This window comes from Corvus brachyrhynchos, unplaced genomic scaffold, assembly GCF_000691975.1.
Source record: "Corvus brachyrhynchos isolate BGI_N302 unplaced genomic scaffold, ASM69197v1 scaffold116, whole genome shotgun sequence".
NCBI classification, from domain to species: Eukaryota; Metazoa; Chordata; class Aves; order Passeriformes; family Corvidae; genus Corvus; species Corvus brachyrhynchos.
Window position 1 is genome coordinate 16,225,155 of NW_008240221.1, and position 27,794 is coordinate 16,252,948.

General features: G+C 43.6%; 1 protein-coding gene across 1 annotated transcript in view; it reads right to left on the bottom strand.

Moving 5' to 3' along the window:
* Window positions 1–27,794, bottom strand: part of PKHD1 (polycystic kidney and hepatic disease 1 (autosomal recessive)) — a 237,153-nt gene that overhangs the window by 159,705 nt on the left and 49,654 nt on the right. Inside the window, exon 35 of the mRNA XM_017745072.1 lies at window positions 22,235–22,385. Within this exon, the coding sequence (XP_017600561.1) occupies window positions 22,235–22,385 (151 nt within the window). The remainder of the gene's footprint in view (window positions 1–22,234; window positions 22,386–27,794) is intronic.

Sequence of the window (27,794 nt, forward strand, 5' to 3'; positions counted from 1 at the left end):
TTGTCTCATTCTGATCTGGGGAATGAGGGGTCTGCTGCAGGTCCGGCTGCGGACCGACCACAGGTTTCCTGGCGTGTGTCTCTCTCTGCCTCCCGAAAAGCAGAACTGCACTGCTGTTTCCTGGCAATGTCATAAAAATAGCCTGAAGAGCTTAGAATTAAAACATCCTGCTGGATGGGCAGTATTTTGCTTTAGAGCTTTTTTTTTCCAAAGGCTCTCCTGCCGCTCATCCGCATTTAGACAGACATTCCTCCTCTCAAATACCTTTTTAGCTTTCTCAGCTTATCCAGTGTTATTATTGCCTCTGCTTTGAGGGTGAGCACAGCAGTCCCAAATAAAGCCCTGAATAACTTGAAAACTGCTAATAGACTGTCTCATGGTGTGCAGAATGGTAAAATTATGCCTGAGTTTAAAGATTCCTCCTCACCTCTAAACTTCAAGCATGTACTTTGCAGTGAAGGTTTTATAGAATCACAGAATTGTTTGAGCTGGAACAATTTCATTCCAGCCCCACTGCCATGGGCAGTGACACCTCCCACTAGACCAGATTGTTTAGGGCCCTGATGGTGAATTTCTTGAAGAATCTGTGAATATTTTTGCCTGGACACATGTGCAAAAGTGTGGACATAGACATCCAAAACATATTATTTAGTCTCATATGTGAACCAGGAAGAACATCCTCAACTCATCTGAGGTGGGGGCGGGGGGAACCAGACATGGAAATATTTGTGGTCCTCACTGGGCTGTGCTAATCCGAAACAGCAGTGGAAAGAATAACCTCAAGACAAAAGCAAAACAGAGTTACTCTGTTTTCAAACAGAGCACATCGAGTGCATTAAAGCTTTTGCTCAGGAGTTGCAGCTGAGGTGAATCAATAATGGGGGTGTTATGATCATTAATCTCTTTTACTCTGCTGTTGTCAGGTTAAGCTTTATGTGCCTGATATTTTATAGAATATTTCCCATAGTGCTGTCCCTGAGCAACCTGGTCCAGTGGAAAGTGTCACTGCCCATGGACCTTAAGATGAGCTTTAAGGTCTTTCCAACCCAAACCATTCTGTCATTCTATGATTCTAATTATTTACACCAGGGAATGGGTGATGGTTCCCAGGCTAAATGTTACGCCTGGTTGATATCCACACTGGCTGGATGCTGGGATTTTATATGACCCATTCTATGATTTCTCTACAAATGGAATTAACTTGGTTCAGTTCAGACTGAAGCCTGGGACTGCATTAATGCACATGCAGTGAAAAATTCTTGGGAGCTAAAATCCTCGTGTCAGAGGGAGTAAACCACTTCATCATTACAGAAGTAAAATTACTCCTGAGTTGCTAAGTGTAGTAGGACAAGTTTAATTTTCATTAGTTGCAAACACATATTTATATAATTCAGAGATTTAGGACAAGTTTCCAGCTGAAAGGGTAGATGCCTTTACCCACTATCTTTCTAGCGAGGTTGTGAATTGCTCTTCAGTGACAATGCTATGAAGCAGGTTGCATAAAATATACAACAGATCCACTGAAAAACAGCTAATTAAACTTGTTTTTATCTCAGAGGAGGGGACAGTTCATAGAAAGGTGCATACACTGCTTATCAAGCCAACAGTAGCACAAAATTACAAATTCCATAAACTCCTGTCTGGAACAAATGCTGCCAATGCCATCAGCAAAATGCTGGATGATGCAGCTGTGAAATGGTGGCATCCACTGGAACACTTGGTTGAGAAGGTTTGCTGAATGCCTTTAAGTCACTCCGACATCACTCTGACCCTCTGAAGTCACTTAGAATCCTGCAACTAACTGTAATGGGCAAACAGGGTGTAAGGAATGTACCAGACCTTCTTCCTAGCACCACGTGCTAGCGCTTAGTGAGCTGTTGATAGAAGTCTTGCAAGAGTTAAGAAGAATAAATTCCTCTTCTGAATTTGACTTTTTTTCTTTTAAGATGGCAACTAAAGATTCCTAACTAGAAAACACTTTAGTTCTTCATTTAAGCTTCTCTCTACCTAACATCAGTGTTTGAGCTATTCTTGATCGGTTTCTGCTGTCACTTCTTAGAGGCCTCAATGCCTGTTCAGTTCTACCAACTCCATCTGGAACAAAAGTCTCAGTATTCATACATGACAGTGCAATCACAGAATCCCAGAATGGTTTGGGTTAGAAGGGACCTTAAAGATCATCTCATTCTACCCCCTGCCATGGGCACGGACATCTTTCATGTTTCTGGAGGATCAGATTCCTCCAAGCCGCATCCAACCTGGCCTTGGAAACTTCCAGGGATGGGGCAGCCACAGCTTCTCTGGGCAACCTGTGCCAGGGCCTCACCACCCAGAGGGATAAAATTAGTTAATCAAGGTCATAAAATTCTCTTTTTCCACCCAGTCCATACCTAAAGGCTTCCAGTTAGAAAATGACTGGCTTAGTCCACCGTCAGGCGCAAACCTGCCTCTGTGTCTTTCAAGTGATTTCTGATTTGTGCTTTTTTTCTTCATAAATAAAATTAAACAGATGAACATCAGCTAATAACACAAGACCAAGAGCTGTTTATAAGCACTTTTACTACCCTTCCCTTGCCATGGAGAGAATAAATCCAAAGAATCTGTTTTAGGAGGAGAAAAGGGGGTTTGGTCAAGGAACATATTTCAAATTACCACAGCACAGAGGAAGGTACAGGGGGGTTAGAGAGAAGGCAGCTGTGTAGGGATTGAGGAAAGACATCAAACAATTTTGTTTGGTGACCCTTCTCTTGCAATCCTGCACCCTTCCCTAAGATGAAAAAGCACTTCCTCAAGACTTTTGAGAGAAGAGGGTGTGGTCTAATGCAAGTTTAGTGAAACGGCCACCTGCCCTGAATCACCTCAGTGAAGTACAGCCTTCCTCGACTTTGTGAATCCCAAAGGATTACCCTCCCTGTTTCCTGGGAGAAAAACACAGTTCAATCTCCAACTGCAACAGAATTCTTAAGTTCTTTGCTGAATGGTGGTGGTGTTTACATCCAGTTCCATTTCAGCAGCCCATGGTAAAATAACATGAACTAACACATAAAATAATTGCATACCTCTCATCAAGCAGGGCGGGTGGCAGAGTCACAATTCTAGAAACCCATGCTCTTCCCTGGCCCTTCTGGTTTCCCTGCTGTCTTGTCTAGTTGATCTGTTATCAGTGTGGAGCTGGTTGTATCCCTCACTGACCCTACAGGCACCAAATGCCACCATCTCTGTGTGCTAAGGTTGACATGGGGGGCTCTGCAGCCCTGCAGTCTGAGCATGCTCTTGTGACCACAGGAATGGACCCACTAACCTGAGACCCCAAAGAAAAAACACTGAGACAATCATTTCTTCTCTTAAAGAACTGTATGGCCATGTCCTAAACATCTTCATTGCGCAAAAACTCCAGTGCCTTTCCCTCTGCCTGCAGCTGAGCATGATAAAAACATCCCTCTCACTAGTTTTTTTTGAGATAAGCAAAACTCTTTCTTTTTCCATTTTCTTCCCCTGCCTGGCACCCTGTATTTGACCTCTGGTGTTTAATTGAAATACTTCCCAGTAAGCCTGAAGAGCAGCAGTAGCTGCAAGTGCCAGGGCTGCGGCTGAGTGCCCACCCCACGTGTGCTTTTTGAAAGAACCAGGAGGAGCCTGCAGAGCCAAGGAAAGCTGCGTGTCAGCCGCTGGTGCTGAACATTTCCTCCTGTGCTTTTTCCAGCTTCAGGAAAAATGGCAGGGAGTTTGAGAGTCAGGATGGGAGAAAGAGGAGCTGGCATAAAACAAACCCTGAATGGTGAAGCTGGAGCTTGCTTGTGGCAGCTGCTGCAGTGAGGTGGCAGCTCCGTGCTCTGGCTTCAGTGTGTACCAGAGTTGGAAAGATGATTTGGAGGAAACAGAGATTATGAGACCATAACATCTCTGCAGCCATCTGTGCCACTGTCACAGCTCACACTTGAATGTGGCCAATTTCAACAAGGTTTAACAGGAGGAGCAAGACCACAAAGATGCTGCAGTCCTGCAAGGTTTGTGACAACCAGTAGATAAATTGGGGCATGAGTCTCTTCCAGGTGTATATTTTATACAATTTAATGAGTTAAATAAGCAATTATAACCTGAACTGAACATGTAAAATCATCGCCCAAACTGTTGCACGGTGTGCCCTCACATCACACATTGATAGGAAACCCACACTGGCAACATTTCATATTTTGAATCTGGCATAGCAGACGACACAAACTCAGTAGGGAACCAAACTGCAAAATATGGGCAGAAACCTCCTGTGGGTGGGAAATCACCAGCACTGGGAATCCCTAAGAAACCCCAGTAGTTCTTCCTGGAGCACCAAAGAGCAGAAGGAGAAGGGAATGGATCTGACCTGAAAATTCAAGGAACAGAGTCCTGCAAGTGCTTTCCAACTCTGACATCCATTCGGAGTGTGTCATGCATACAGCAAATTTTATTTGCTAGGAAAAGGTTCTTTACCCAGAGGGAATTTGGGCACTGGAACAGGTTCCCCAGGTCAGAGCCCCAAGCCTGAGGGAGTTCAGAAGCATTTGGACAAAGTTCTCAGGCACGTGAGGGGATTTTTGGGGTGTCCTGTGAGAGCCAGGAGTTCTACTCAATGATACTTGCACGTCCCTTCCAGGTTAGAATATTCTAGGATTTTATGCACAACTCATATCAAGTCCAAACCTTGTGTACCAGGCTCATAGCTTGTTATAACACAGGTTAGTTTTGGGGGGGTATCAACTCCTTCCCAATCACATCTCCAAAATAATTAATTATGTAAAAGTAAAATAACACTTTCATAGCATACAATAAAAGACACACAGTCTCCTTGCAGTTCAGCATCTTACCCCCTTCCTGCCTACTGCACCTTCTTCTTTCATTTTTCAGGCAGATTTCTTTCCATTTTATGTGTTTTAGCTGCTGCTGTTGTCAGCCAGGCTGGGTTTGCCTTTCTGTCAGCCTTTGGGGACACAATCTCTCAGTATCAGTTTCTCAGCTTGTGCCTGTAACTACCAGGGCTCAGAAACAGCAGCAGTGACTGCAACAAATGAATAAATAGCAGTGAGAAACTTGTAATTCCCACCCAGGCTGGTAAACAATTCACAAATGGGAAGGATACGAGAACGCAAGGTTTGGGCTTAAAAGGGTTGAGAAACTCCTGTTTAGACACAGTGTAGATCATTTGACCACACTTTGGAGTAACTTTACAATTGGTTAAGTGGGGTTTGCTTAGAGTACTGCCCCAAAAAAGGATTGCAACAACAGTTAACAGGCACAAAGACAAGAGCTTTCATCCTCTGACCAGAAAAGAAATTTTAAAACCAAACCAAGAAGCAGTTATGTAGTTAAACACAGACCTGCTTCCTGCTGGGCTCAATATTCTCCCTTCTTCCCTAGATTTTAAAGCAAAATTCGTTACTGTGAGGCCCTGGCACAGGTTTCCCAGAGGAGCTGAGGCTGCTGCATCCCTGGAAGTGTTCCAGGGTGGGTTGGATTAGGCTTGGAGCAACCTGGAATAATGGGAGATGTCCCTACCCACGGCAGAGGAGTTGGAAGAATACATTCTTTGACGTCACTCCCAACCCAAACCATTCCATGATTCCAGGCTGTGTGTTCCAGCTGAGGGTTAGCTGTGGCATGGCCAGAGGGAGAAACCTGAAATCAGGAGGGTTTTCCCACCAACTCCACCCCCAGCAGACAGTTTTATCCTTTCCCCCAGACCCAGCTGACAGGACCTGGAGCAGAGCGTGGTTCCTGCAATCTTTAGCAGGAGGAAGTTTCCCTTGTCCCAGCGAGCACATCCATGAATGATCAAAGGTTTGGAATGCTGCCCACACAGCAGAGATTGACACCCACAAGAGCAGCCTTTCCTTGGTGCTGACAGATTGCCATTTAACCAGCGAGTACGGAGAGCAAGTGTTCCTGTCCTCAGTCACCACAGAGAGACAAGGTTAACATTCCAAGTGATGGAGTGCAGCGCAGATTTCCCCACGCCACAGACCCAGGACTGCACACCACGTTTGAAAACACTTTAATTTCAGTGATGGATACAGGGAGCTCACTTTCCAGGCTGTGAACTCTTGACAGCTCCTCAGTTTAATACATCAGGAAAAGATTTACACCCCCTCACCCAACTCCCATCCACCTGAAGGAAAGAAAAACATGTATTTGGAGGAGACAAAAGAGGAGGGGAGGTATTTTATTATACTAGATGTCTTTTACAAGGGAAGTGTTTTCAGCCATCTGCTCTAATTATTCCTCCTGTATTGGCCACCATCTTCATGCAACAATAGAAATAATTATCTCCTCAAGGGCAGAAAAAAAATATTTACAGAAACAAACAAAAGTTGATTATCTTTAGCTCCTGGGGAAAAAAAGAAACAAGCTACTTCTTAATGAAGGAGCAATTAGGAAGGTGGGTAGAACATCTATAATTAAACCAGACAAATTGGTCCAGGCTCCTCCCTCCTACACATACTTGAAAGGGATGCAAATGCAAGTCATTTGCTACAGTCAGTAGAATTAACAAGCAAAATGCTGCCCAGTGCCCAAAGAAGCTGAACCTGTCTCTTGGCATCAGTCCCTGCCTCTCCTGCTTGTCACACCTCTAACCCTTTGCCAAATTAACTGAAAAATACTCAGCACAACTGAAAAGCAATGGAATTTCAATTGGCATGGGGAGGTCTTCCTCTGTATGACAGCATCCCCAAGACAGTTACAGGATTCTCATTCATCCTGTTGTTTAAGAACAGCCTCCTGCCTGCACTTCACCCCTCAGTGTAAAAGAAAGTGCTTTTTCTACATAAACCAAAACCAGAGGAGTTTTGCAATTGTCTTTTTATTCCCTGCAGTGTAAAAGAATTTTGTTCACCGAGAGAATAAAGGTATATATACAGCTTTGTGGGAGGGGTCGTCCCAAAGAGAACAGAAAATATCTTATACTGTGCAAAAACAAGTATAAAGCAGCAAGAAAAAATATTCTCTCTACTAAGAGCACAATGCAATGCCTCATTTTGTAGCCAAATATATGGACTTGGACTTAAAAAAGAAATTAGTTGAATTTAACTGTCTGTGCTATGAAATCAATGAATGGCCAGACTGAAGCTGGTCAAGGAACAGGCTGAAGTGGTGAGATCTTCATCCCTGGACGTGTTCAAAAAACACATAGATGTGGCACTTGGGGCCATGGTTTAGTGGTGGACCTGGCAGTGCTGGGGAAATGGACATGATGATCTTGGAGATCTTTTCCAACGTAAATAATTCTATGATTTTTAAGACTGAAGTTCCCAAGACTTCTCCAAGCAGTCTCAGGACAAAGGGCACCACTTAATGCTCATTACAGGTGCAAACAACTACCAGGAAAGAGCTCCAAAGCAGCACAATGGGAACACTTCTTTAGGGAATTTCCCCCTCCATGTCAAAAAGACCAATTTTCACTATAAAAAAAAAAGGAAACAAGCCAGATTATAAGAATTACCATTATTTGCAAGGATTCTCTTGATTATCCAGCAATACCAGAGAAGCTGCCTTCAAATATTTAAGTAGCCTATACTGAGTTTCTTTGGAAATCAGAGTGCCAAAGCAGTCTAGTGGATCCTACAATGTGTTCAGCAACACTTTAAAGGACTTTTATTCATGTGCACATCACTACAGTTCTCCAAATTTGCCATTGATCGAGGCATTTCCAAGCTGGATGTGAGGGAGAAGAAAGCAAGAGAGAAAGGAGAACCTCTGGAAAATGGAAAATCTAATTCCATCCTCTCAGGGAAAGCACCACATTCACCTTTATCCCTTCTGTTTCATCAAATCAGGGAATATCCAGAGTTGGAAGGGTTCTACAAGGATCACTGAGTCCTTGCCCTGCTCAGGACACCCCAAAAATCCCTTCCATGGGTAACCTGAGCAGACACCGGTAACCAAACTGGGCACAAAGGTAGAAAGATAATGGGACCATCTTCTTCCGGTTTCAGAAACAAATGTTTCCAAAAATAGCAGAAATGTTTGTGCTCAAGTCTCAAATCACTAAGGAAGTAGCCTTAGACAATTAAAAAAGCAAACAAACAAACAAATAACACCACCCCCTCCAAAAAAAACCCAAAAAAACCCCAAAAAAATCCCCAAAGAAACAGGAGAAGGCAAGATATCTAGAGAACTATACTCTGTATAAAATTAGTTATTTATGCCAAAAGACAACATTATCCCCAAGAAGACTGGAAGGAACTGTAGCTATGAATAAACCACAGATGGAAACGAGCAGAATGTTTCTGAATACACCTGCATGGAGAGTCTGTAAGAGGTTTCCAGAGAGAGTAGGAGAGCAAGTTCAGTTTTCCCTAATAACTTAGCATTCTTGACATGACTGCCTGGGACAGAACAAGCCTGGAACAAACCATTTGTGAGGCCACAAGGTGATATTTTTATCACTGTCTGCATCATCTGCTGCTGTGTAACTTCTTTTTACCCATTACTCCAGCTTCAAAATGCAGGTGGGGTTATCCCACCAGGCCCCTCTTTGATTACTCCCATAAGCATTGATACAAGGATCAGGGCTGGGCTCATGGTTGGACACGTGATGCATTATCCAATATCTTTATTTTTAACTGAGATTGCTTGAGTTAAAAACAAAGGATTACTTTTCCCTTTTTCATATTTGTTTTAATTTTAGCTGTCCTGCAGAAATCTTTCTGACTTCTGCTGAGTTGCACAGGCACAAGAAGGGAAGAATCTGGCTGGGCATGTTCTCTATGGGACTGATGAATGACCCTAGTCTCTCCCAAACTATTAGAGGATAAATCTGTTTACACACAAAAAATTGACCTGGGCTGGTGAGGTGGGACTAGAACCAGGAAACTGGCACGTCCCAGAGGTAAAAATGCATTTGCAGCCAAGAGCATTAGTAACTCAAGACCATAAACAAGCCACAGCATCATTAATTACTCAGACAGGGGCAGCCGCAGAAGCAGTGAGAAGACCCAAAAGCCAACTGTAAATAGTTCATCGAGCTGATTAGTTCAGGAAAAAAATGAGTGGGCAGTTTTGGAGGTCAGAGGCCATGGCACAAGTCAGTCTCAAGCCAATTTGCAACTGGACAATGGCATGAGAAACAGCTTAATTCCTGTTTAAAAAAATCCCAAAACAACCCCAAACAAAACCAGCAAAGCCACTTAAAAAACAACAACCAAAAAGAAAAAGGTTTATTCAGCAGGGGAGTAATCACTGCAATTTCAAAGCACAGAAGGTAAGGCTCCTTGCTCCAGAGGTATTTAATTAAGGACACGGAGGATTAGTTAAATCTAATGGTATTTTTATAGGGAGGACACTGAAAAGGCATCACTGCTGTCAGGGAGACATATCCCAGGTATAGATGAGCCATCTTCATACACACAGGCAACAAAACTCACCCAAATTCCATGTGAAATACCAAATAACAGAGGGATATGAACACTATTAATCCACTCCATAATTAAACAAACCATGAGACCTCTGGGAAGGTCCCTGTCTCTTTACCACACTCACATGAGGTCCAAAGTGTTGTTCTTGGGTCTCTCAGGGTCATGCTGGGAGGATGAGCGTAAAATCAGAAATCTCAATTTCAAATATTAAAGAAAACACCCTGGGAAGCAGAGGAACTGTCTGGGAGCACATGAAGAGCCCTGTTTCAAGGAATGCCTGTTTTCTGCCTGGTATCTTCTTGTTAATTCACAAGAATCTTTCCAGTGTTCATTTACAGCCTGATATTCAGAGGCAGATTATTTATTATAGTGGAAACTATCCTAGTGCAGAGTTTTAAGCCCAACTTGCCTGACAATCCTGTGAGTGTAAACACATTGGGGAATTCAGTGTCACTTTCCAGTTTAGATTCAACAGGACTGCATTTTCCTTTCCAGAACACTGTTAAAGGGCACACATAATTTACACATCTCTCTAAACCAGCGATTTCTCAGAGTACAGAGGCTTCTGAGACAAATTAAGAACAGCAATTTAATGGTAATGAGAAAATTACAGCATCAAGTTGTTTACACAAGCAGGATAACCAAGCCTAGTGACTGTGCCAGCCTTTGCACTGTGCGAATATTGTCTCCCGATTGAGTGATCTTGAGTTACACTTACTAATCTGAGAGCAAATATTGCAAATGCAAAGATTAGCTCAACAATTTGATGACCACCTGCAGGAAAAGTAAGCAAATTATGTGCTTATGTGTCAGCAAGCAGGATTTCTGAATGGGTGCAACAGCAAATGGGGTGGGAAGAGTGAGGCTCGTCCACCCCAACAGTGCCAGTGAGAGCTGATGATTTTATTTTTGATCAGGCAGGAAAATAAACAGAATCACGGAGTAGTTTTGGATGGAAGGGACCTCTGGAGATCATCTAGTCCTAGCTCCTTGCCAAGGCAGGGTCACCCAGAGGAGGTGACACAGGAACACCTCCAGGTGGGTTTGGAATGTCTCCAGAGAGGGAACTCCACATCCTCCCTGGGCAGCTGTTCCAGTGCTCTGACACCCTCAGTGGAAAGAAGTTCTTCCTCAATCTAAGGTGGAACTCCTTGTGTTTTAGACCCTTTGTAAGAGCCCTGAGTCAGATGTGAAGGTCAGAGCACTGGTGTGGGATCCAGCCTCTGGTTTTCCCACAGTTCCCATGGAAACATGGGGAATACAGGTGAACTGATACACAAACCATCTCCACTGCAAACCTGGCTTGAAGGGGGTTTGCAGTGATTTAGCAGGCAAAGACTGAAAAGTGCTTGGAAGAGGGCAAACTCTGTATGTAGGCTACAACTTGGTCTGTCCTATGCATAAAATACAGCAACCAGGCAGCAAATCCACACAATCCAAGGACAAACATTGATTCTGCCTTAATTGCATCCACATCTCCTCAACCAAAGCATCAGGGCCATTGACTATTAATGGGCTCGACCATCTACCCAGGGAAGGATCTGATGCAGGGCAGCAGCATTCAAAATTGTCCCTGCATCACAGGGATAATTGCAGGTGTAATGAGGTGTAAAGGGCTTGGCCATCAGTGGAGGCACAGTCAGTTCTCTAGGATGCATCATACGATGGGAAGGGTTTGGGTTGGAAGGGTCCTTAAAGCTCATCCTGTTCCACCCCTTGCCATGGGCAGGAACATCTTCCACTACCCCAGGTTGCTCCAAGCCCCATCCAACCTGGCCTTGGACACTGCCGGGCATTGAGCAGCGACAGCTACTCCGAGCAACCTGTGCCAGGGCCTCACCACCCTTTAGCAAAGAATTTATTCACAATATCTAATCCAAAAAAACCTTTTTGCTTAAGGCAATTCCCCCTTGTCCTATTACTCCAAGCCCTTATGAAAAGTCCCTCTCCAGCCTTCCTCTAAGCTTCCTTTAAGTCCTGAAAAAATCATTTCCTCTCACATTGTGCTATAGGGATGCAGGATTTGGGACTCCCAGCAGCCACCAAGACTTTCCTGCTCCTGTAGAAGTGTGTGGCAGTGACCAACAGTGCTGGTATCTGACTTGACTTCTGCGATGGAGACAATCCTGCACCTGCCCCTCAGGTAGAGAATCTCACCCTGCACAGCTGTTATTTCAGTAATGTGAGCTTTTGGAACAGCTCCTCCCAAGCTGCGAGCTTTCAGAGCCCACTTTTAAACTCAGTGTCCTGTTTAGTTTTAGCACATCAACAACATGCTGCCTTCAGCCTATCTGTGTGCATTATCTGCTGCTCTAATGTATCATGTACTGAGCCACAGCATCATTACAGGTAAGTGCTCAGGTTTAAATGCAAACATAATTGCATAATGTGGTACAGCCAGGAAGAATAATGCAGGAAATAGAGCCAGCTCCATCTGATAGTGCAATCTGACTGGAACGCTGGCCCTTCGGATCAAACGCGCAGCCCAGATGGGGCAACCAAGAATAAAAGTGCTTCGTGGTATCTTTATTGTCATCATCAAAAACATTTATCTGCCACAAAGGTAAAAAGGTGAAGATGGGACTTGCACAGAAAAGGTCACAGAAGCAACAGGGTATCACCGGGTTATGGGGGCAAGAAAGACGTCATGCCTCAGCAAAGGCCACCTTTCCACTCCAAGCTGAATTTGCCAGTACCTAATGGAAATCTGAGCACTGAGTGGCATTTAAAACACTGGGAACACCCACGCAATTTTCCTGCAGTCGGAGGTGTCTATTTAACTGTGATTAATCCAGATAAAGCCTCTGACCCTACTGTGCAAGGAGCTGCACAAAGACAGGAGAACATTCCCAGCACAAAACGCCTTCCAAACGAGAACCTGTCTGCAGCAGATATGTACACTTTAATACATTTATTTTATGTAGCTAAAATTAGAACTGATTCTCTATAGAACAGCACTTCCATCTACTTAATTCTTTTTTTTTTCCAGTAGTCTGAGCTCTCAGTGGCACACGATAGATGATTTCAGGGGTACAGATAGCACCACAACAGAACCCAGAAGGCAGCAAAAGTTAATTTAGTGCACTTTGAACCACTTGCCCTGAATAAGAACGCCTCCACTGAAGAGAGCATCACACGCATCATGGGACAGTAACCAGTCTTGTCATTTCAAGAGGTTTTAACCCAAACTTCATTCAAATCAGACAACAAGATGAGAGGCTGGCGTGAGAGAGAACCTCTCCACCAACACACTGCTCTCTGAACTGAGAAGCCTTTGAGTTGAAAGCACAAACTGCTGTTGTTTGTGATGTAAAGCCATCCCTCTGTCTGTAACAGGGCTGTAACAGCTCATCTTTGTTGGGAATGCAGATCCCCTGCAATAATGCACTCCATGGCCTTCAGTCTCTGCCCTCCCACACACACATTTGTCTGCCTGTTAATTATTTGGCAGGATATAAAATCCAGGGTCCTTTTACTCTAGGATCCCTGCTGGCACATCCTTACCCCAGTATCTGAATGCATTCAAGTGCTAAAGGATGCAGACGTGTGCTGAGTAATATTCCAAAGGTGGATTTCATTTTGGAGAGGGTTGGGTACCATCCTAGAGCACACACACAAATGAGGATGTAGGTAAAGGTGGAAATGCCAGCTATCACCACCTGGAGAAACTCACCCAGAATTGTTACCCATGATACCTGTATGCAAATCCCTCATGTACCTGACAATCCAGAAACTCCCCCAGAATTGTTATCCATGATACCTGTATGCAAATCCCTCATGTACCTGACAATCCAGAAACTCCCTCTTCCAGACCTCAAATTGAACACTGGCTTGGAGCCCTGCCAGTGACCAGCATCTGCAGTCCTTTCAGCATGGATAAACCTCAATTTCTGCAACATTGTCTGGGCCATCTCAGCTTTGAAGCCACATTTTTAACACAGTGGCTCCCAGAAAGGCACTGCAGAGCAACAACTGCCCAACTTCTTCTGAACCAACTCATTTCAGAGAATCATGCAGTCACAGTTTTGGTGAGAAAGGACCTTAAAAACCACTTAGATCTAACTCTCTTCCAGAGGAAGGGACATCTTCCACTATCTCAGGTCTTTCCAAGCCCCATCCAACCTGGCCTTGGACACTTCCAGGGAAGAGGCCAGCCACAGCTTCTCTGGACAACCTGTACCAGGGCCTCACCACCCTCACAGGGAAGGATTTCTCCCTAATATCTAACCTAAATCTACCTCACAATGGTCCATGTTGCCTTCCTGTGCCTGCCCTCACAGGTTTCCTGGTGAGCTCAAGGAAAAACTCTCCTCAACACTAAAAGCAAAAACTGCACCTTCTACTCACCAAACATAAGTTGAGGCAAGAGGAAAAACTGCAAAAAAAAGGTGAATCAGAGAATGAAAGAGCAAGAGGGTGTATGTGAAAGAGGGAGCACTGTAACCCTTAAGTGGGTGAAGCCAAGCCTGACCCTTGATCAGAATCCCAGACCCAGAGAAGATGTGTGAAAGCAGGAAAATAAATCAATAAGCAAAACAGCAACCTCTTTCCTCAATTTTATTTGAGGAAGTTCAAATTTACCCAGCTCCTCACAAACTGTCTTTGGCTAAAATCACCACTAACGAGCTCTGACATTTGAAATTTAACTGAATATGAGCTAACAGCTCCCAGCCCTCCACCACCCATGGAGCCGACTGGGAATATTTTGTTAAAGCCATAGATGGGGCTAAACTGAGCTTTATTGAGAAGACCCAGGGTTCAGGGCAAAGTGTTTATAGCACCCACTTCACCTGATGCTCCCTGCCCTGGCATGTCTGCTTTTCTTCACGGGGGACCACAGAGCACTCAGTCCCCTCTGCTCCTCCTCAGCGCCAGTGTAATTATTTGCTGATTTTTACGAGGTCCCCTTACGATCCCTTAATGAAGTCCTTTGCTCTGCAGCAATTCACGAGGACAGATTGGACACGAGGGGCTTCCACTTAGGGAGCTGCCAATCAGGGGATGGTACCCAGCATTTATCGAGCAGTTGTTAAGTCAGTCTATCACCCGGCTATTACAGGCTCATCATGAAAACAGCTTGCTTTTACTGGCAACCACATTAAATTAACCCTTTCCTTAGAGACACGGGGAAGCCTCGAGTAGATTCATTGTGGCAAAGAGCTCTGGTTTTCCCTGCTGCTACAGCAATTATTTTTTTAAATTTTTAATAAACACTCTCTGAACTGAAATCTCCCTACTTTCGATTTGTTTTTCCTCTACCTGTGCAGCCAGTTCACATTTTTAGTCTATGCTAGACGTTGTGATAGCACCAACAGTAACAAAATCAGGGAAAAAAAATTAAACTTAAAAAAACCCCGAGAACAACAAATACTGTTTGTCCTTTCTCCATTCCTTACTCTAAACTCTGTACACAGAAGAAATCATGATACAAGATGACTGTCTTTCCATCACTATCAGTGGTCTTCTACAAGACCAGCTTTTTCAGTCTTTTGTTATCTTCAGGATTGACCCACTTTTTTTCAAAGAAGCAAAACAGAACTCTGCTCCCCTCCTACACACTTTATCCAAGGCTTCTTCTCACTTTTTGTGGATGGGGTGGGACACGTGATCCTGCCCTCATGGCAAGAGGACAGGCCAGACACCAGACTTAGAACTTTAGAGCTACATCCATTGCCCAACCACATCAAGAATCCCTTCCATGATCCCACTCTGGCCAAGCCTATGCCACTGAAATCTCCAAAATTTCAATAGAGGGTGACCACATGCCCAATCCTTGCTGGGTGCTGGGCCAGACCCCAGAAATATTTGGGAAGGGGTTGTAGGTCAGCCAATGCCTCTGGTACACAGAAAACACCATATGGAGCATCCAGCCCCCAGCTCTGCTCTGTCTGGGACTGGGGGGAGCACGCAAGTCAGATGGTGATTTAGAGTCCTCTGTTAGTGCCACAAGGAGCTGAAAGGCCACATCTTTGTCCCATGTCACACCACACAAAGGACAAGACCATCAGATATGTTAAGCCATGCTCTGAGGCAGAAGAAGCCTGGGATAGGTGTGTCTCCAACCCTTTTTCCATTAAATTTGAGATGGGCAGCTGGAGAACGGGCAAGGCTTCCTCCAACTTCACCCAGAGCTCAAGGCTGGACACCCCAGCACAGTCCCAGGCATCCAACATTCCCATTCCCTTCCCCCAAACTGAGACAAAGCCAGGTTGAACAGGGCTTTGGGCAACGCAGTCTAGTGGAAAGATCTACATCTTTAAAGACCTTTCCAACCCAAACCATTCTGTGAGACAGAGTCCCACAGATGGAGAACCAAAGCCGTGGTTTCAAACACAGACAATCCTTCCCCCTCCAAAACTGCCTGAATGCCACAGGAGTCAATCAGAGTCTCTGTCATAATTAAACAGAAAGGTGGCAGCAACACTCTGTGCAAGTGCCTGGGAGCAAGTGGAGAGGACATGAGCACACAGTCACTCAGCTTCCCCACACCCTCCTGACCCTTATTGGAGCCTTCCCTTTGTACAGGAAGGGAAAGATTTGCTTTCTGTTCCCTGGAGGACCACTTCCAAAATGGCTCTTTTCACTCCAAATCTGTTTCTCTTAAGGGTTGGGAGCAGGGATAAATGGAGGAAGAAGAAGGAAAACAGCTCTCATTAAACTACGCAATGCTCAGTTCTGATTTCACACAGGTTTGTTTAAATGCATATGGAAAAGCTTTGAGGTGCTTTGGATTTACAGGGACTGGCATTCCATCCCAGGGATTATGGCATTCCATCCCAGGATATCCTGGGGGCAGTTTCCAATGAATCCCTAAGTGCAGCTCTCTGGGCAGTGGGGAAAAGAGGGTTCCCTGGAAAGCCACTTACAGTTCAGGAAGTAATCTCCTCAGAGACATTAGAAAGATGGTGGGATTGAAAATAAAAAGAAGAGGCTTTTCACAATGGGGGGTAATGATAAAATTATAATTCAAGCTTTCATTTTTGATCTGACAGCAGGAGAGGAAAGAGTTAAACCTCACATCAGGAAGCAAAAAAGTTAAAGGAAAATAAAACCACACCACAAGCACATCTCCTAAATTTCCCATTGCAGCCCAAGGCCGAACCCATTAAAAGGAAAAAAAAAGAAAGAATGGGGAAAAAAAGAAAAACAGAGAAAGGAAGAGAAGCAATTTTGCTTATCCTTTCCTCACACACCTAGCAGCCCCTTTTTCCTATTATTTATTTATTTACCCTCCCCTTCCAGAGCAAGGCCCTTATTTTCTCATTTAGTCCAACAGAGATTGTCCTCCTGGAACGACCTTTTTTTCCTTTCTCTCTCTCTCTCCTGCCCTCCTTCTTCCTCCCCCCTCCTCCCTGCTGCCTCCAGGCCATTGCCCTCGTGCCAGTAACTAGATAACACACTCTATCAGAGATTTTTTAAAAAATCATTGCAAAGGCACTAGGGCTGATAGTGGCATCAATCCTTGCCTGACACGGGCTCGGGTCAACCATTTATCTCTTCACATTGCCTGTGGTTACTGGGGAGCCCATCTTGGTTCTCTACATCTTAACAACCTTGCAGATGGTACCTCCCTGCTCCAGCAGCCTCCGTACCCCAAGACTGGTTTTGTGGGTTTATTTTTATTAGGTTTTTTATGGACTGTTCCACTTCTTTTCTGTGAGGGTCTGGTTGGTTTTATTGCATTCCCCACCTCCTTCTGAAAATAGCACTGTGACCAAGATAAGAGGTTAAGAAAACAGGGAATTTGGAGATGCAAGGGTGGGCTTGCTGGGATGTTAAAAGTGCACATTTATGAAAATATACACAAAATATTATAGAAGAGTTTCATCTAGTCCTACTCCTGATGTCCCATCCTGTGTGACACGGCTATTTTTGGCTGGTTGCACTGCCAAAGGACCCAGGAGCCCTACTCACAGCCCAAGACAACATAAAATCAGGTTCTATCAGGATACTTGCTAATAAATCCAATTAAACTATTCCCAAACCTCAGCAAGTTGTGATGCCCATGGCCAGATAAAGGGTTCTGGTGTTTTGTCCTCTCTGAATGGATACACAGGAATTAAATATCATATTGTATTATAATTCTTCCTCAAGTGGAGAAGAGGGCAGCTGTTTTATTAACTCCCTCCAAACAAACTCCATGTTAAGCTGGAATCTGCTCTGTTCCTTCCCCATTCCTGGCAGTGTTCAAGGCCATGTTGGATAGGGCTTGGAGAAACCTGGTTTAGTGAAAGGTGTCCCTGCCCATGGCAGGGGGATTGGGACTAGATGACCTTTTAAGGTCCGTTCCAACCCGAACCATTCTGTGACTCTATGATCCCCACCCTGCCTAACTACTCGCAGCCTGCTGTAGTGATTTTCCTCATGGACTGCCAAGTATGAGCCCTTCACCCTCAAACATGCACCCATCAAACATCCACACAACATGGGGACAGCATTAAAATGAGGTGAAAGAGCAGAGCCACTTCCCATCACTTGTAACCCTCGCAGGTGGATAACATCAAGAGCTGTCCCTGCCCATGGTGGGGGGTTGGAATGAGATGATGTTTAAGGTCCCTTCCAACCCAAACCATTCTATGACTTGTCATCAATCCTGCTGTGAGCAATAAAGTAACAGACTCTTCCATGCTTCCTGAAAGCTGACTAGGATTTGCCACCTTTGTAAATCACTGAGTATCTCCAATGGTTGAAACCACGTAATTTCTTTCCTCACGTCCAAATACTTTGGCGTCAAGAGAGATGGTAAATGGGGGGGACGGGGGGAGAAGGCAACAAAAGGAAAGGAATGATTCTAAGGTCTGCAGAGGAATCCAAGGGATTTGAAGAGCTAGTCCTGATCACACTAAGTGGAAGTTGAACAGAAAGGATATTTGAGGTGACTGTACATATCTCAGACACAGCCTTTGTGGGGGTTTTGTATGTTTTTTCTTTCATGAGAAGTGAACAAAGCAGTTATCCCTGTATCCATCACCAAGCTAAGAATTCACAGATCCTCAATACTCTAAAATCTTTAAATCTCAAGACCTTCCCTTAACACCCTGTTAAAAACAAACTCAAGGCAATCCAGCACACCCAGGCAGAGCCATAAACCAGGATGACATTTTTATCTGGCAAGTTATTTTTTATTAACCTCCTGTCCCTCAACAGGGACAACCTTGAGGGCTGGGTTGCAGGGAATTCGCTGGGATACCAGTTCAGCTTCCCTATGGCTGACCTAATCCGTGGCATCTGCCCTCTGCCGAACATTCCGTCACCCGCGTGGGCCAGCAGAGGAGGGGGAGTGGGAGCAGGGAAGCGCTGCTCCAACAGCATCTTTGCATCACGATTAGGTCTGGTCCAGTGATCCAGAATAATAATGGGATGGCTCACTAAGCATAATGGGTTCAGAGCCATCCGAGCCTGGTCAAATCCTCCCATGAGCATCCTCTCCTTGTGTTTTCAGGGTGTTTTGCACGTCTCGTCAGTGTCACCAGAGCTGACGTCTCATTATGCAACCAAGGTGGAAGTGGACAGGTACTGAGTGAGCATTAGAACTTTTCTTTTCCCTTTTATTATTTAATTCATATCGTCCCATTATCCAGTGCATTCTTGAAGCTGTGAACTAATTAAGTCCTGTGGGATATACAATCAGTGCTGGGGTTTTTTTCCCCTCCTTCTCTTTTCAGTAGGCTAAATTGCATTATATACTGAAATAAAAATAATTGTGCAACTCTTCTTAGATAAAAAACAGAGCAAGTTACAAACACTAATGATGCTGAATGCAATAGTGGGGCAGAGGCCTGCTGCTTCCTTCTTGTGACCTAATTAAGTCACACAGGGCAAAATACTTCAAACACAAAGTGAGGCAAGAGCTTAAATCAGTTTCTAAATAAAATCATAAAAACTGTTCTCTTGGGGGGGAAGGGAGGGGGAGGGGGACACAGACCAGACTCCAGGAAAAATCCAAGTTGAACTGAAATTTCGTGAAATCTGCCATGAAAATCACAGATCTCCAGATAGCAACTTGAAACTCCATGAAATTTTGTGAGTCCTCTAGATTTAGATCTGAGCCCAGCTCACACTGTAACCATGCACCTGATGTTCCTGGAGGTCTTTTCCAACATTTAGGATTCTATGATCCATGCAAGCAACAGCTCAGAGACCAGATTTGAAAGGACAAAAATTGAGTGATGGATTTTGCGGCACCTATCAGAAAATGCAGCTGTTTAAATAATACAACTCATGAAAAAATACCCTAAAAATTGTGTCATTGAATAAATGGACATATCATAAAATATCCTGAGTTGCAACAAAACCACAAGGATCATTGAGTCCAACTCCTGGCTCTGCACAGAACAACCCTAAGAACCTGTCTGCACCTAAGAATGTTGTCCAAATGCTGCCTGAACTCTGGCAGGTTTGGTGTTGTGACCGTTTGTAACTCTTAGGCTCAGGTTCCCAGAACCAACATTTTACTTTTTATTTATTTATTACTTTCTGTTCTCAGCCAAGTCTGTTCTCTCTTGCCAGTGCCCATTCATTCCATGCCATAAGCCTCTGACAACCTTTCTGAATTACCTCTTTTCACTTCCAGTGCCATCCTGGAGCTAATCCTGCTCCATCATCATCATCTTATCACCTCTGAGCCAACCCTCCCACGGCGCCCAGCTGGGCTGAATTCTCAGCTTGCCCAGGCATCCTTCAGCTGGCAGCAGAGGAAGCAGAAAACAAACCACTGAGCAGTGCAGCTGTGCTGAGAACAGGATCATGCCCCTTTCTTATGGAATGCTTTGAGATCCTTTGCATGAGCATGCAAGAGAAGTGCCAGATGTTATTATAAAGAGATGCAGCCCCATTACTTGTACACAGAGTTGTGCTGCCTGCTAATAGCACCATTATCCTAAGGCACGTGGTGCTATTAATGCATTTCACTGCTTAGTGCTGAACCTGGGGACCATTTTTCCCACTGGAAAGGTAAGGCCAGTTCACATGACATGATTTAAACCTCCACAGTGAAGCATGCATGCGCTGCACCAGGTCGTAAATCTTAACAGGATGCTGTCAGCCAGAAAGGGACCAAAATTGAAGCCATTTATCTGAACTCCCCACCCATCCACCTCTGCTCACCCAAGCCAGTTTTGGGAAGAGGGATAAAATGATTCCGAATGCCCACTGGGTTCATTAGGCAGCAGCAAATCCCAGATCTAAAGTGCTGCTGTTTCCATCCTGCTCTGAATGAATTTGTTCATTCAGGACACTTAGGACTTCCTTGGTTTTCTCCACTCTGAGCAGAAAAACCACAACAGGAACAAACCTCACAGCTTCTTCCTCTTCTTGCTCCCACCGGAGTCAAAAGACAACCTGTCATCCTGTCATCACTGAGGCTACAGGATCTGTGATACACCTGAGGTGCCCAGGTCACAGACAGCAGAGGGGAACATCTCTCCAAGCTGCTGCCCAGGTTCTGGGGCTCTAGAGATGCCCTTATCCCATTTGGGAAGGAAAATAGGAATATAAGGCATAGTTATCATTTGATCTGGTACTTGCCTGGGCACTTGCCTTTGTTGGCCTCCTGCAGACACCACCCAGCAATTTTTAGGGGTTGTTTTTCTCCTTAGATGGGCATGTTTTAGGTAGCATAACTAACAAGGCTGATGAGCAAATGAACCCTAATTGGCAACATTCCACGTCTGACATTCCTTCACAAACCAAGGACAGGCTTAACAGAAGCAAGGAATTGTCATTTAAGATAATCCACTGCAATAGTAACATTCATGTAAGGTAGATTTGCAAGTATTCAGAGACTCCTAAATACAGAATAGATCAGATATATAAAATTAAATACAGAATTCAACACTAGAAATGCACCAAAATTACTCTGCCAGGACACTGCACCTACTTTTGGGGTGGCAAAGTAAATTTAAAGTCCTTAAATACAGGAAATCTCTTTGCAGATAGAGTTAAAATTACCATGGCAACTTTAATATTGATGCTGAGCAAATGAACTTCATTTTCCTAAACTATGCTAAAAGACTGTGTGAAAATTTTATTTAATAGATAAAAAATAGCATTTGGGTTTTATCCTAAGTCAGGTGTGTAACTATCCCCACTCACTTCCCTGTATGCAGGAGGTCTCCACCGCTTCTCAGGAGCTGCTCCTTTAGGAAAGGATAGCAACAAAGGGATATTTGGTGTTCAACAGATATCCAGCCCCTTTAAATTTCTTCTTAGGTAGCTAAACACCCAAAAATTCTGCAAAACTGTGAGGACTCTAAAGGGACATTTCAGGTTTGCAATGACATTTGTAGGTATAAAGTCTTAAAATTTACACTGGTTCAGAGTTACAGTTTTTTCATAATGAACTCTTGGCATTTGTCTTCTTTTCTTGCTATACACACAGATAGCAGTGTCCCGTTTTCCTTCAGCTGCTGAAAAGCAGCAAAAATCAAATATAAAATAATCAAATATATAGGGGCTGCACTGAATGCTAAGTCTCTGCCAGAGAGCTGAAACTGTACCTCATGGCTAAGATTTCTGCTCAACTGAAAATAACCTTTTTTAGAACAGAATTGAATTTATATTTAAAAAAAAAAAAAAAGGCGTAGAGTGTTAAAAATATATATACATTGCTCAGAAAATAAGGTAAAGCTCATTTATGTCTGATAAAATACATGATTAGCCATAGTTAACCATTAATTCAGCTGTGCTGCATTAGAACTGCTATTCAAAGTTGGAAAGCATTTAATATTATATATTGCTGCTGCTCAGCCTAAATTGTTTTTTTTTCTTGCCCCCCTTTAAATGTACACAATATTACAAATTTAATTTTAAGCTGTTTGAATCAGTCTGTAAAAAAGATTTGATTATACCTGAGTGTTCTGGCCCCAGTTTTTCCATATCTCAGTAATCTTGGCAGTAATTGGCTGATTAGCTCCCTCACACTCCATCTCTGCCTCAGTTTCCATGGTAATGTTACAGGAGCTATTATAGATGAGAACTTCATCTCTTTCCACTTTAGGGCTGAAACGAGAAGGGAGGTTAAATGGGGTGTCATCAATCTTAATGAAATGCAATTATTTTTACTCTTATTAATCATTGCAAGCCATTAGCTTGTGGCAACTCCTGGCCACCATTTGTCAAACTTTGCAAATTTCTGTAATTTTGTTTCCATTCTTTTATTGTTTATTTGTTTTTCCCCCCTTTATCTGCAGACACTCAGGATGAAAATACATGCAGTAAATATCTCTCAGTGATGCTTTTCTCCTTCCCCAAACCATCACAAATAGGAACAAATGCCATTCTAGGACCAAGGCAGGCAGACAAGTGCAGACAGCAGCGAGGGAATCAGCAGTGTTGGGAGCAAAGATGGACTCCTACAAGGAGTAGGGTTTGTTTGTGTCTCCCCCCTCCCCATCTTACTCACACTTAGCAATGGGGAATGAATAACTTGCAACTCCCCTAGGGCAAGGGGAGAAATTGGAAAAACCACACAACTGGCTAACTGGTCCCTAATTCCAACTGTGAAAAAATGAGCTCATTTAGGGGTTCCAATTCCTGCTACCCAGCTGATTGCAATGATGCTTTGTTGCTAACATTGGAACATTAACTTAGTAAATTAATTAAACTTACTTAACAGCCCAGACTAAGCAGATTCGATATATGTGCCAGTTATACCAGCAGACATTTGCTCTAAAGCCTCCCCTTGCATAGGGGGAAGAAGTAATGGAAAAGGTTGGGGGGAGAAACATTTTTTCCCTTGGTTTTGCTGCTGACAGTTGCTGATTTTGGTAGTGTTTCATTGTGGGGAGTTATAGGATTCAACATATGGTTTAGTGGTGAGCAAGGTGTGGTGCAGGGTTAACGGCTGGACTTGATCCCAGAAGTATTTTCCAACCTAGTTGATTCTGTGACTCTTGGCCATTGTTACTTCTTCCTCTCCTCCCCACCCCATCACCAGACTCACACCAGCAACTTGTAGGAAGGTGAGAAGAAAGGAGAGGATCTAAAGCAACACCAACATAGCTCAGAAATCACACAGCTTTTCTGAATAGCTAAGAAAGGACAGAGTTCATAGCATGATTTACTCAACAAAACAGGGGATCAAATAGGCAGGATCAGCATTCTAAGAGGCCTTCAGGTTGCCGAAATCCCATATAACAGGATTTGCTAAAGTGTCTAAGTTAGAATAAAAAATGGTTTGGGTTTGGAAGGGACCTTAAAGCTCATCTTGTTCCACCCCCCTGCCATGGGCAGGGACATCTTCCACTAGCCCAGGTTGCTCCAAGCCCCGTCCAACCTGGCCTTGGGCACTTCCAGGGAGGAGGCAGCCACAGCTTCTCTGGGAAACCTGTGCCGGGGCCTCATCACGCTCCTAGGGAAGAATTCCTTCCTAATAACTAACAAAAATCTGCCTTCTGTCAGTGTGAAGCCATTCCCCCTTGTCCTGCCCCTCCATGCCCTTGTCCACATCCCTCTCCAACTCTCATGGAGTTGCTTTAGGCATTGAATGATGTTCTAAAGTCTCCCTGCAGCCTCCTCTTCTCCAGGCTGAACAATCTTCCAATTTTCCCAGCTTTTCTGCCCAGCAGAGCTGCTCCATCCCTCTGATCATCTTCCTGGCCTCCTCTGCACTTGCTCCAACAGCTCCATGTCCTTCCTGTGCTGGGGACCCCAGATCTGGACACTGTTCCAGGTGGGATCTCATGAGAGTAGAGTAGAGGGGGAGAAGCACCTCCCTTGCCCAAAGCTCTCCCAAAATTAACCCAGTTGGAAAGCCAGGACTCAGAGCTTTGTCAGGAGGGTGATGATCAAGGGTAGTTTGATGACCCTGAAGATTTCAAACTTCCCTGCTGGATGCAGCAGCTCACTCTACAAAAAAAGGCCTGCTCTCACCTGCATTTAGGGGCTGCTTGTTTTGTTGCCCTTTTTCAGGGTTAAAGTGTTAAAGGAATCAGCCACCTTAGAGACCACAAAAATACTAAGAAAAAAAAAAAAAGGCTTCTGCAAGTTGCTGAACCCTTTTAACAGGGAATTTTTATTTTTATATTTAAATGAATATTTCCCTCTGCTGTATCAATAATCAAAAGCCGGCCTTGGGGAACTGTGCTTGCTTTTGATAGCAACACTTTGAGAACAGATTTTGTCCTGTACAACAATTCAGTGGACTGGGCTATCTTTCAAGACTGCAGAGTATTTCTTTATAAAGCTCCAAGAAAAAACTGCTTCTTTTAAATAATCAACTGTTTTAAAGGCAGAAGGGGGTGGTGGTCAGCTGGATGCAGGGCATGGACACGATTTGCCAAACATTCAAGTCAATACAAGGACCTTTGAGTGGTTTTCACAGTTTTTGTAAAAAGTAAATAAGCTCTGCTTGTAACAAGAGCCAGTTCCTTTCTGTCCTTGTGTAACCACATCCTGAAACATTGATGCTGGAAATCTGTTAACAAATTGCAGTTTTTAAGGGAAAGGCAAGAAAAGTATGTGAATTATTACAGGGAATTCAGGAATGTACCTTGATACAAATGCTGTTCATGGCAAAATGTGCAACTCTCCAAAGGAATATGATGATAAAGGATGAGCTGTTGTACAGACTAGATAAGGAAAAGAGTTATTTATATCACTGAAAAAAATTGTCCACATGGCTGCCCCAACCCTGGAAGTGTTCAAGGTCAGGTTGGATGGGGCTTAGAGCAACCTGGGATGGTGGAAGGTGTCCCTGCCCACAGCAGGGAGGTTGGAATGAGATGAGATTTAGGTCCCTTCAAACCCAAGCTATTCAGTGATTCTATAAAATTGGTAAGAAAGAACAGGAGAGATTCAATGTACACTCAAGCCAGGAATTACTTCAGTAGTTTTGTCCCAGTCCTGGGACAAATGTTTTAATTCTTGGGCATTTGCACAGAGATCAAATTCATATATATTTTTATTATTGTTATTATTTACTGTTATTAATTAAAGCAATCAATACGTATTATTTCAGGAATCCTCAAATTAGTTGTTTTCTGGTGGAACCATTTAAATTTTCTAAGACTTTTGTGCAAATCCAATCTAGGATTAAATATTTTTCTGAACTTAAATGTGGAAAAGTTTTCAGAACTTCTGAAATAAGTTAATTTGTATGATTCAAACCTCTCATTTTTTTCCCTCTATTTCTTCCCAGATTTCTCGAATCAGGAAACTTTTTTGAAAACAAACAACCTTTGCCCCTACTTTCCTTTAGCAAGAACTATTTTAGAAGTAAATTCACTAGAAAAAAAAATCAGCCCAAGTTTTAATTTCTAACTAAAAAAGAAGCATGAGCACAAAAGGGTGAAAAGTTAAGACAATATGAAAGACATTGAAGAAGTGGGGAAAATGCAAAAATAGTAGGTAAAAAAAAGTTGATTGATTTGATTCAGAAATCTCTCCCTGATAAGACTCCCAGGAGGAATAATAAACCCTGTCTCTGAGGCACTTACAATTAAATTGGACTAAAAACCACAGTGAAAACAATAAGCAAACAGTCAGTAAAAAGACTTCATGTCTTTCTCCACAGTGGCAGCCAAAAACAAGAAAAGGAGAAAGAAGAAAAGTAATCATAGGAGTATTTGCAGTGGTAGTAGTAGTAGCAGTATTATACCATTGAAGATGCATTTTTTTATCAGTGAAGAGCTGAGCACAATTTTGATACTCAGGGGAAAAGGAGAAGGAAAGAAACATATATGGGGTTGTCCAGTCCCTCTCAAGTTTGTTGGTTCTCTGGTTGAGGGTTACACTGAGGTGAGGAAAAGCAAAGCAAAGTTAAACCAGACAAGACAAGACTCTCCTATTGCTCCCAGAATGACTTGTTTCAAGCCAAGGAGTTTCTTGATTTGAAACAAGTCATTCTGGGAGCAATAGAACTGATGAAATTAGTTTAATTACACTTTTTTTCCCCCTTCTAAGTCTCCTTACTTCTGTCTTCTCCAAAAGATCTGTCCTCCCCATCTCCTGGGATGCTACAGGACATTACCAGTGCAGTGTGGCTTTGGACACTCGGCCAGTTGTACAGATCAAGGCAGAATTCTGCCCTCTGTCTCCTCAACAGGAAAATAACTTCTTTCTTCCTAGCACTGATTTTCTCAAAGCTGACAAGGATTTTCTTAAAAAACCCAGACCTTATGAAATCTAGGTCAAATTAAAAAGCTGGTGAGGGAGAAGTGTGACAGACTGACAGAGAGGTATTGCAGCTGCGTAAACCTTTTTTTTAAAATTAATTTTAGTTGGAAACTTCTATTTTTTTATATTTTTAAACAAGTTTTTAAAATTGTGCAATTCGTGTCCTGCTGTCTTTGTACAGTGAATGCCAGCTGGTTTTTTCCCCCTCGATTCAGGGTATCCAGAGCTCCCTCTGGTGAATCAACACCAGGTATGATGTAAGGATCAGGTCACGATGAGGATCAAACCTCTGCAACTCCACTGAAATACCTGGACTGTGGCAAGATGCAGCAGCCAGGAGTGGGTCCACCATGTACAGCAGACCATGGGGAATGCCTTGCAATGTTATTCTAATTCTCTATTTACTAAATAACTTCTGGAAGGCTTTGTTCAACTTATTCCAGTATCCAAAGGGGGGTTACAAGAAGCCTGGAGAGGAATTTTTCACATGGGTATGGAGTGATAGGACAAGGGGGAATGGCTCCAAACTGAGGGAGGGGAGATTCAGATGGGAGATTAGGGAGAAATTCTTCCCTGTGAGGCTGGTGGGACACAGGTTGCCCACAAAAGCTGTGGCTGCCCCATCCCTGGAAGTGTCCAAGGCCAGGTTGGACGGGGCTTGGAGCAACCTGGGATAGTGGAAGGTGTCCCTGCCCATGGCAGGGAGTGGAACAAGATAACTTTTGAGGTCCCTTCCAAACTAAATCCTTCAATCATTCATGTGTTTATTCTTTAATTCAGACATCCCACTTACTCCTAGAAGTAAGCGCTCTGCAGGAATAAATCCTCACTGCTCCATCAAAGGCAACAGTTATACTCCTGGACAACCTGGCCTTGGATTTGCAAAGCACAAGCACCCTTGCACACCCTGCTGAATTTACTCCCTGACTTTTTACTCATGAAACTGCTTGGAGGAAAACAAAGCAGAAAAAAAAAAATAAAGAAAAAGAGAAGAAGAAAAAAAAAGAAGGAGAAAAACAGAAAAAAGAAGACTTCTGCTTTTCATAATGCCTAATCTTTTTTCCCATTGGCATCCACCAGATGTTGCTTTGGATCAGAAGATAAATATTAAAACCTAAGAAGGAACAAAGCAGGCTGTTTACAAGATGGATTTTCTGATGTCTCTCAAACACTTTAAAAAGGCAGGAGGGAAGCGGGGGTGGGGAGGGACTGGAGATTCTTTGATAGGCACAAGGAATGAATTCCACAACCCAGCGGAGCTCTCTAGTGGTCTCAAGGCCAAACTGCTCTATT